Source organism: Carcharodon carcharias, chromosome 20 (genome assembly GCF_017639515.1).
Source record: "Carcharodon carcharias isolate sCarCar2 chromosome 20, sCarCar2.pri, whole genome shotgun sequence".
In the NCBI taxonomy this organism is placed as follows: domain Eukaryota; kingdom Metazoa; phylum Chordata; class Chondrichthyes; order Lamniformes; family Lamnidae; genus Carcharodon; species Carcharodon carcharias.
Window position 1 is genome coordinate 35,921,311 of NC_054486.1, and position 11,516 is coordinate 35,932,826.

Consider the following 11,516-nt stretch of genomic DNA (forward strand, 5'->3'; position numbering starts at 1 on the left):
TACCTCATTAAAACAAAAACAGCCCCCAGATATCTCTCTTTATTTCCCCACAGAGATTTCATCCCGCCCTGGATCGAGGTATAAGCAAAAATGTAAAGGCTGCCTGGCCAATTGGCCCATCCGCCAACCATAAAAGTGGACGGGCCATGAAAATTCGCTTTCAGTTGCCTTAAATGGCTTAATTGCCTGCTTAATTGTCTGCGGGTGTGCTTCCGACTGCCACGTGCACCCACCGAGCAAGATATCATGCGAGTGTGCAATGACACCGATGCTCACCCAAAGTCATCTCGCACTATTTGGCAGCCGGATGGGTCAGGCACACGCCCACCCATGGGACATAAAATTCTGGCCCAAGAGTTTGGGAAGGCAACTTGGATATCTCTATCAGAGATTTAGTTGTATTAAAAATTTATTGCAGCTTGTAAATATTAAAATGGCAATGTTTTTTCTGCATCCAAGTCCACTTTTAGGAAGACCGACTGCTTCAAGCTAAACCATGACAGCCGGGACAAGGGAACATAGAATGAAACTGACTGAGAGGTCAAGCTAGGATGCAAAGAATGATTAACAGTCATGGCTCAGTCGGTAAAATCCTTGCCTTTACACCTGAAGGTCGTAGGTTCAAGTCCCACAACTGAGACTTGAGCACAGAAATCTAGGTTGACACTCCAGTGCAGAACTGGGGGAGTGCTGCACTGTTGGAGGTGGCATTTTTCAGCTCAGATGTCAAACTGAGACACTGCCTGCCCTCTTAGGTGTACCTAAAAGATTCCATGATTCTGTTTTGATAGACAGCAGGGGAATTCTCCCCAATGTCTTAGGCCAATATTTACCCCTCAATCTGTATTACTAAAAGAAATCATCTGGTCAGGTTTACACTGTTGTTTGCAGGAGCTTGCTGTGTGCAAATTGGCTGCAATATTCCCTACCTTGCAATAGTGAATTCACTTTAAAGTACTTCATCAGCTGCAAAACACTTTGGGATGTCTTGAGGTCATGAAAGCCACTATAAAACTGCAATATTTTCTTATTAACTCTTTGGAATAATTTACTGGTTTCTGAGGTGGAGGTGGAAACCTAGGCCTTAGCCCTTTGGTAACACATTTGCTCTTGAATTGGAAAGTTTTGGTTTTGCATCCTACCCAGAGACTGGAGCACAAAATCCTATTGAGGAAGTGCTGTAGTTTTCAGATGAAATATTAACTTGAGGACCCGTCTATCCTCTTGGATGAATGTAAAAGATCCCGTTGTTTTATTTTAAAGAATAGGGGACGTTTCCCTAGTGTCCGAGCCAATATTTATCCCTCACCCAACATCACTAAAATATATGATCGGGTCTTTACCTCATTGCTGTGTGTGGGATCTTGCTGTGTGCAAATTGACCAATAAATTGCAGCAATGCTTACTCTTCAGAAATACTTGATTGGCTGTAAAGCAGTTTGGAATGTTCTGAGTTGTGAAAACCAGTAAATAAATGCATTTTTTTTTTTAAGATTCTTCTTCTGTTTCCATCTTGTGTGGTCTTTCCCATCTGTCAGTATCTTATGCAAAACTTTCTGGTTTTGCCTAGAGCTGTTTCAGACTTCTTAAAAACTAATTTTTAAGCCACAAGGACACACAGAAATCAGGAATGGGAAGCCAGACCAGTTATTCCCCAATTGCATCCCCTCACCCCATCTGTCCCATCATCAGATGAGGCTGACTATTGCCTCTCTGATTGAGATCAGCCAACATAGTCCCTCTCCAGAATCACACCAGGGGCCCATATAATCGATGTGATTCAGTTCTTTTCCATTTCAATTACTGTTTAAAATTACAGTAGCACTGCTTACATTACTCTGTGACCATACAGATGATATGTCAGCAAGCAATCATCCCAACAGCTAAACATGGCGAAATTTCCTGAATGAAATACAAATGCGCTTTTGGGTCTTCAGTGTTAAATGATTCATTGGAAGTGGCGACCTGTCTGGATAATATTAAACAGAAACTGAGAGGCATAACTGAGAAACTGATTGCCAACTTGTGGTAAAGAAAAGTGAAACCCCTCTGGAGATGGTGATGCGAACTATTGTTTGTCCCTAGCCAAGCTGTTCCAGTACAGCCACAACACTGGCATCTACCCGGCTATTTGGAAAATTGACCAAGTATATCCTGTACACAAAAAGCAGGACAAATCCAACCAGACCAATTACCACCCCATCAGTCTACTCTCCATCATCAGTAAAGTAATGGATGGGATCATCATCAATGCCATCAAGCAGCACTTGCTTAGCAAAAACCTGCTCAATGGCGCCTTGTTTGGGTTGAGGTGGGATGAGAGTGACTGCCCTTGACATCAAGGCCGCATTTGACCAAGTGTGGCATCAAGGACCCCAAAAAACTGGAGTGGTTGTTGGAGGCCGGTCATCTCAGCTCCAGGATATCTCAGCAGGAGTTCCTCAGGGTAGTGTCCTCGGCCCAACCAGCTTCAGCTGCTTCATCAATGAGCTTCCTTCCATCATAAGGTCAGAAATGGGGATGTTCCACTGATGATTGCACAACGTTCAGCACCATTCGACTTCTCAGATACTGAAGCAGTCCGTGTTCAAATGCAGCAAGACCTGGACAATATCTAGGCTTGGGCTGATAGATAACATTCGCACCACACAAATGTCAGGCAATGACCATCTCTAACAAGAGAGAATCTAACCATCGCCCCTTAATGTTCAATGGCATTACCATCACTGAAATCCCCCACTATCAACATCCTGGGGGTTACTATTGACCAGAAACTGAACTAAATACAATGGCTACAAGAGCATGTCAGAGGCTAGGAATCGTGCAATGAGTAACTCACCCCCTGATTCCCCAAAACCTGTCCAACATCTATAACCTACAAGTCATGAGTGTGATAGAATACTCCTCACTTGCCTGGATGAATGCAGCTCCCATAACACTAAAGCTTGACAACGCCCAGGACAAAAGCAGCCCGCTTGATTGGCACAACATCCACAAACGTTTACTCCCTCTATCACCCACGCACAGTAGCAGCAGTGTGCACCATCCACAAGATGCATTGCAGAAACTCACCAAGGCTCATTCAACAGCATCTTCCAAACCCACAACCCCTACCATCCAGAGGGACAAGGGCAGCAGTTAGATGGGAACACCACCGCCTGGAAGTTCCCCTCCAAGTCACTCACTATCCTGACATGGAAATATATCACCGTTCCTTCACTGTGGCTGGGTCAAAATCCTGGAGCTCCATTCCTAACAGTACTGTGGATGTACCTACACCACATGGACTGCAGCGGTACAAGAAGGCAGCTTACCACCACCTTCTCAAGGACTACTAGGGATGGGCAGTCAATGTTGGCCCAGCCAGCGAAACCCATATCCCGTGAATGAAAAAAATTCAGGCTGATGACCTTTTCATCAAAGCTTTCTATTCAATTTTCTTAAAGAAAGAGCTTGCATTTATAAGGTACCTTTCACAACCTCAAGGTGTCCCAAAGTGCTTTACAACCAATGAAGTATTTCTGAAGTGTGATCACTGTTGTAATGTAGGTAACAGTCATTTTTTGCACAGCAAGGTCCCACAGAGAGCCATATGATAATGACCAGATAATTTTTTTCTTCAAGATTTTGGGTGAGGGATAAATATTGGCAAGGACACTGGGGAGAATTCCCCTGGGCTTCTTTGAATAGTGCTATTGGATGTTATATGTATGCCTGAGAGGGCAGGCTATCCTCAGTTTAATATCTTATCCGAAATCGGCACCTCTAAGAGTGCACTTGTCCCTCTGTAATACGCTTTAAGGGGGGACGCGGTGCTGCGATTGTTTTAGTTGGTATCCCTCAGGTTGCAATTTCATACAAAAGATGGCTCAAAGCCTGGACAGTTGTCAGACCTCTTAGGTCAAGTCATTGCATCAGTATAGTCTCCTCTGCTATTCCCTATGCTGTCAATTCCCTCTTTCCTCTGATGCTTTACTGAATCTTTGAGGGAGGCTTTTAACCCTCAAGGATGGGTGGGTTGGAGCTGGCTGGGAAGGTAAAAGATCTTAGACTAGCTTTTCAAACCTCTGTTAAAACAGGTTGGTTGGTGTGTCACTGAAACGTTTAAAGAAGAGGCATGCATTTTTAAACCAATGATGGCCATGATTCCTGGGCTCTGGGTATCCTAGCAGGTAAAATAATTCAAGAGGAGCTGGAACATTGACGTAATTGTCCTTATTGTGCTGCTTGTGGGCGAAGAGGCACAGGAGCATTTCTCTCAGGCCCAACAAAGTTGGTTCAACATAATGATCAAACCCCCACAATCTCAGAAACAATACCCCACCCCCTGCCCCAAATAAACTTATCAAGCTTACTGGCTGTTGGACAGGAAATCTGTTTTTAAAACCAATCCGCTGGACATGCAGGAAACCCTCCCTTCCCAGGCTCTTCCAAAAATTTTCTCCTCACTACCTTCCCAGCCAGGAATAAAGATCAAGGCATTTGTTATGCACTTGTTCTGGTCAGGCCAGTTGTAGAGTGAAGCCACTGACTAGAACATTATCTAAGTTTTCTCATGACATTCAGGCAGTAAGTTTGAGAATATTATGGAGAGTGAAAATTAATCTACGGCTGCAAGATGTTGAAATATGCCTTATCACGTGCCCTGAGTGAACATGGATTGCTTTCAAGTCTTGGTGGTTGTGTACAGGTTTGAGTGAATTGCTCTTGATAACAGTCTTTGAGTATAATTCTTGGTAGTATATGAAACATTTAAAATTCATTCTTCTGAATGGAGTTCATGTGAAACTCAACTGTATGTAAGTAATTTGCTTCAAATTTTCATGATCTTCATTTTGTTTTTAAGATAACCGCATCCAAGCCTGCAGAAGCACCAATTCATCCTGCCTCTGTAGTTATACAGCACGATGCGCAGGGAGAGACTGACCAGCACAAAGTAGAAAATGCCACTGATCAAATACAAAGACCCTCATCTCCACAAGAGATGCCAGCTCTGGCACTGCACGACACATTGTGTAATGGTACTTCCAGAGCTGCCCTTAAATTGGAACTAGACAAAGGGACAACGCAAGAGAAAGAGACCATTGTGATTGGCACAATAGAAAGCAGTAACCAAGGGGAGATCATTACAAAAACTAGTGTCAAATCTGACCACGACAAAGATGACTCTCTCAGTTCAGTTCGAGAAGTCGGTAAACATGAAGGAGGCCATGTGGTTTCTGGAGATGCAGAAATTCAGCCTGATGCAGGACAGTGCCCTTCATGTGAAAGTGAACCCGTGGGTGAGCAACTACATATGGGTAATGAACACACTCCACTAGCCCAACTAGGGACCTTGTCTTCTGTGCCAAAACAAGAAGAAAATAAACCTCCTGGTCCTCACTTGACTAATATTATAACCAGCACAGTGGCAACAGATGAAGTGCTTCCCTATAGAGAAGAGGATGCTTTACCTACTGTGGAGTATACAAAGCTTGTAATGGATGGACTGAAAGACAAACTGTGTGACGGAGAAGAAAATGGCTTTTGTAAGTATATTGAAGATGAGGTGGCTGAGTTACAGTCTTCTTCGAACATTTCATATGAATGCGTAAAGGAATTGCTTCATACTGTTGTATCTGAGCAAGAAGACCATGCAAATAGTGTTGGACATGATGAGTCTGATAAGGGCTATATTTCTGAGATTATGCAGAGAAAGATTCAGGAACAACAGAACAATCTTTCAGAACTAAGCGGATTCAGAAATGGAGATCTGCTTCACATCTTGACAGTCGGTGACAGTTCACTGCATTCCAAGAAAATTGAAGCCAAACCATCTCCTCTCCGGCAAAGTCGCATCCCAATCCTTGCATCAGATGTGGAAGCAGTTTCAGAGTCATCAGTTCCTGTCTCAGCTAAAGAGAAATTGCTCCAGAAGAAGGCTCATCAAATAGACCTGACCAGGCAATTAGTTGAAAAGAGACAATATACCCTTAGAACAACACTTCTGAGTGATCTGTCATCAGCTTCCGAGAAGTCCCTGGAGGAAAAGGTGTCTGGTCCATCGATGACTTTGTCAGATGATGGAACTCGTTCTGGGCCTCCTCCAATGAAAGTTGGAATGGAACAACAATCAGGCAAGCAGACTGATGAGGACTCTTTAACTAGTCTTCAGTTGCGAAGGAGCAAAATCCCAAGACCAGTTTCATTGACCAGTACTGAACAAGTCCCCACTTCAACCTCATCCCAGTTTGTTCCAAGACCACCTCCAGGAAAACCGCCAACCAGACCCAGTGTGGAAGTCCGGTATGTGCCCATTTTTGTTAAAGAATGAAACACATTTGTCGAGCTGGTAACTTTGAACCAAGCCCCTCTGTGTGATGTGATCAAAGTTTAAAATTAATTGCTTCAGCTTGTTTGATAGTCACTTCTGTGCATCCCACTGCATGCAAATGAGTAGCAGTGACACACGAATTGACGTAAGCCTGGCTATTAATGCATTTAGCTGATTGTTAAATCAGAATCTAAACTACCAGACAAACTGACTTACTAAATACCTGAGAATCAAAAGCTTATATTTACATTCTTGAATAGCCCCACTATCCTGCATTTTTCTCATAATTTCCTGCAACTATGGGTGAATAATTTGGCATTTATCCTTTATAAAGAAAGAATGACTTGCATTTATGTAGTGATTGTTCATGGCCCTAGGACATCCAAAACACTTCACAGCCCATGAGGAGTTCTTTCATTTTAAAGTGTAATTGTTGTAATGTAGGAAACATGGCAGTCAATTTACACACAGCAAGATCTCACAAACAGCAATATTGTGATGACCACTTATTCAGTTTTAATTGATGTTGTTTGGGAGATGAATAACAATCAGGCAAGCAGACTGATGAGAATGCTCTATTGATTAGTCTTCAATCCCAGCAGATCAAAAAGCAGAGAACTGCACCCCCTCCCTTCCCCCCCCCACCTCCAAGGGAAAGCAGATCCTCAGTCTGATGGCTCATCTTAAAGGTGGCACCTTGGAGCATACAGTAATCCCTGAGTGTTAACATGTGTTATGTGCTTAAATCTCTGGAGTGGGGAAGAATGCTATCAACTCAACTGACATCTATTTATCAGTTAGTAATGCAGTACCCACACCTAACAGCTCATCAGTGACCTCAAGTCCACAATCAGCTATGCAGTAAATTTGTAGATATGTCTGGAGTACATTTAGTGCTCCATGTGTTGCCTTCTAATCTGTATCTTTCAATTTTTCTTTCCAGGTTACGACGATACAGGGTCGTTGGAAGCGGTAGCTCTGACTCTGACCTGCTAACACATCTTGCTCAAATCCTTCAAAATGGATCCCAAAAGACCAGAAGCTCCCCGCAATCCAAAAGTCCACAGTCACCCCGCAGCCCCAAAACTCCACCCAAAAGCCCAGTAATCCCTCGGCGAAGCCCTAGCGCTTCACCGCGGAGCACCTCTTTGCCACGCACTGCCAGTTCCTCCCCCTCACGTGGACGCCCATACACAGATCAGAGGAGCTCTTCACCACACTTTGCCAGAAGCCGCTCCCCTCCAAGTTACTCTGGGTCCTCACCCTCCCGAAGAAGTTTCCTGCAGGAGCATGGCTGTGGTAAACAGGGCAAAAATAGCTTGAAGGGCCCTGGCAGCCCTCACCACTTGTGTCAAAGTAAATCCACAAAGGGAAAGTGCTCAGGCAGAGATGGCAAAGTGTCCAGTAAACTCAGCAGATAGTAATTTGTCCATGTGTCTCTTCCCCTCCCCCACTCTCTTTCTCCTCCTCCACACCCTTGTTGCATGTTGTTTAGTCTTTACTAAATGGAAATCTGCTGTTGTGTCTCCCTTATTGGACAGTAGCTTATATGCCATTTTGGATCCAAGTATTGGACAGGTGCTGCTTTGTATAAACTAGGATAGCTATCAGTGAAATTAAAATTGATTGATAGCACAGTACACTTTTGGTCATAAGCTGTGCAAGAGTGCTGCTGGTTTAATTTTGGCTTCTGCTGCCTTGAGCTACTTAAGTAGGAAATATTAGCCCAGTACTTCCACCTTTTCCAATGTGTACAGCATCCTCCAAAATCTTATGACTTGACTGTCCTTGTGCCATTTTAGATCTCGAGGGAAACCTTAGAAGTTCATAAATAGAAGAAAGGCTGCTCTAGCATTTTCAATCGCCAATAGTAATATAATGTTTTTGCCATCTTTTTATGCAAATATTGACCGTGATTTTTTTAATGTACAGTGTGTCTAGATATAAATAAAATTTAATTTAATTAACTAAACCGATTCAGACTTCATAGGAAGTAGTTGAACTCAAAGTAGTTGAAGGACCAGCACATATATGTTTGTTGCATAGTACTGACAACTGACAAGAGTAGGGTAGTTTTCCTAGATTTGAAATTGTCCTATGGAATTAGAAGGCAAAATCCTGAATTACCTCTCTTAAGAGGATGTAAAATGCTAGTACTTTGAAAACTGGCACGAAATGGGCAGGTGTGGGGGGTGGTGGTCAATAAGCCTCAATTTTTTCCATTCCTCCTATAGTTTAATTTAAATGAAATGGTGACTTGGTCCAGTCCCAGTAGCATACACTACACTCAAAAGTCCATAGATGTGACACCTTCTAGTAGAAAGGAGGAAACTTCTGCTTTAAGTGTTTACTAACCCTAATCCTTGCAACTACTGTGATACCAGACATCATCCGAATAGTTAATCACCGAAAGAAGAGAAAATCAATGCGAAATTGATTTTGGAGTGATAATTCCTACAGTAATAAAATAAGCGATGATTTAAATTACTTTCTACACATCATTATGTGTAAACTATTATCGATCAGCATTTGGTTGCCATGTGCCTGTCTAAAATATTAATATATTTTAACTTTGCTGCCAAGGCAAGAAACTCTGGTTTAAATAAGGCAGATTGTTAAATGGAAATCATATCAGCTATCACTTTTTGCAAGCTTTCCTTGGGTGGGTGAGTTATTAATATGTGTAGTATTTTCCAACTGTAATGTAACATGCTGGGTAATTTCTAAGCCTTTCAACAACCATTTGAACGCTTAAAAAGAAATTGAAGCCCTGTTTTATGGTTTGTATATTATTGTATTATAGATGCTAACAACTGCATGTCGTTCAGTAATATGTATGTATTTATTGATTTCATAAGGATTAAACTTTATTGGCTACAGGCTGTAAGATTGTTTTTGCGTGCCTGAATGCTATTTGCTTTACATTTTCTTCCTGGCATGCAAAACTTTACAGAGTCATGATTGGGGAAACACACACACTAAAATTAAACTTTAAAAGTTAAATGATTCTGAAGCACTGTAAAATGCGAAACAGGTGTACAGTCTGTTAATCATACAGAGGCTGTAAATGTGAAAGATGTCGAGAGTGGAAGTGGAACAAATAGGATTTTTCCTTTCTTTTTGTAACTGCACTGTAAAGGCAAAAATGAAACACACAAAAACAATGTTATCCAAGTTACTGTTTTTATTGATTGCCAGATAGTTGTGCAACTGTTAACCCTCCAGCATGGACTTTTTTAAAGCTGCAGTTTTTTTTGGCTTTGCTCAGACAACTGTGTTTATCAGAGTGAAGCTTCACCAGTTTCTTGTGCCTGCCCATATCATGTAACTTTTTTCCCCAAAATGGTGAAAAAATCTGCAGTGTTCCGTAATGCTTTGGCTGTTTTCAAAACAGGGATTTTTAAAAGAATTTAGTTTTAACGAAGAGGGAAGGAAGCGACTTCAGCAAAAAGGGGTTTTTCTAAAGTGACGACAAAAGGAACTATGGCAGCTTTAACTGAGTTTGGAGATGTTTATGCAGAGGGCCTGAAATAGTGTCAGCTCCACTGAATTCAAATGGGTAGAGCAAAATCATGTACCTTTTCTGAAAGTGGAATTACTGCACTTTTCAAACCTGTAAATGGAAGTGACTCTAGATTACTAATGTTACTGCTCATATTACCTGAATATTATTCTAATCTCTGCTCGTGGTATAATATGTAAATTAGTATCAATGTAATAAGTTCAAAAATGGGTCAGTAAAACTTTATGCATGCATTAATTAAAAGTTAATCTGAAGTCATTTCAAACTTTGTATTTCATGTTAACAGTTAAGGAAGGGATAGAACCAAGTTGCTGGCCTCTCCCAGCCTGGTGGGCTCACTTACAAATTGTGTGCACTGAAAGACTTGATTGGCCATGACACTAGTAAATGGTTGCATTGAAGGTGCTAAAAGCTTTTTTACAAAAATCCCTTGCAGCACCAAGTTCCTTTTAAAATGTTTCTTTCAATTCTATTGGGCTTATTGTTTAACTGCTCTTGGGAATATCTAGTGTAATACACTTTTTTTTAAAAAATGCAAGTGAAAAGTGGGCCCTGTACCTCTGTCAAACCTCTTTCCCAACCGAAGATTGCATTTACATAGGTTGCATTGCTTCGATGTGGGCATTGTGGCTTCATAATATGAGGAGATGCACATACAAAAGGCTTGGCTATGGTCAAATAACCACAAGTTTCTAAACTCTTAAGCTAGAGAATAGTTTGCAAGATGTTTCTATGTGGTGGGTTCCATTCATTGTTTTGTGGTTGACTAGAACGAAAACGTTTCCAATCCTAAATTGCATCTAGTAGGATATTTTGAATTGTCACATTCGAATGGAATAGGAAATGAAAGGTTTAAAGCCTTTTATACTACTTTTGATTATCCTGGGCAAGAGGTTGTTTTATGGAGCCCTGCTTAGAGTCAACATAATTTACTAAAACAGTAATGAGTATGAAATGGTCTGGCACATTTCAACCACAGAGTACATTGAACAAAATGGCATACACCATTTGAAGGTAGGGTGTACATAAAGCTGTAATTATTTAAGTTCTTTGATTTTGTATCATATCAAAGCCTTGTACAGTGTTTTATGTTGTGTTCTAAAATTATTTTGTATTTTATTTTTATAAACCAGTAAAATAAAATATTCATTAAGCATGCCAACATATAAATATTTGTTGTCTTGTGTATTCCAATAAAAAAAAGGCTGGTGAAAAATGGTTTATTTTTTTTATTTGATCCCACATTATGTAATCTTTGCCTGTTGCCCTCACTTCATCTGCAATTTGAAGAGCATTTTTAGAAATTGAATTTTAGAGTGCTAACTTAGTGAGAGTGTCCCTTTCTTTTGCATTTCATCTTGCTAATAAATCAAATGATCATTTCAGGTGTACAAATTATACACTCTTTCACTTAATATTGGTGATTCCATCTCTGCTGCAAATCATACACAGCTGTCCATTCCACTATTGATCTTTATTCACAATACATTGTTCAATGTATAGTAATTGATAGGTGACCAGAATTCTGAAACCTCCCAGGTTTTTTTTTTATTTATTCATTCACATGATGTGGGCTTCGCTGGCTGGGCCAGCATTTATTGCCCATCCCTATTTGCCCTTGAGAAGGTGGTGGGGAGCTGACTTTTTGAACCACTGTAGTCCATGTGGTTGGATACACCT

General features: G+C 41.2%; 1 protein-coding gene across 1 annotated transcript in view; it reads left to right on the forward strand.

Annotated features, from left to right (window-relative positions):
* LOC121292488 (tau-tubulin kinase 2-like) overlaps positions 1–11,052 on the forward strand; it is a 296,782-nt gene extending 285,730 nt beyond the window's left edge. Inside the window, exons 15-16 of the mRNA XM_041214491.1 lie at positions 4,847–6,285; positions 7,257–11,052. Coding sequence (XP_041070425.1) covers positions 4,847–6,285; positions 7,257–7,734 — 1,917 coding nt within the window. The 3' untranslated portion in view covers positions 7,735–11,052. The remainder of the gene's footprint in view (positions 1–4,846; positions 6,286–7,256) is intronic.
* The last annotated feature ends 464 nt before the right edge of the window (positions 11,053–11,516 follow it).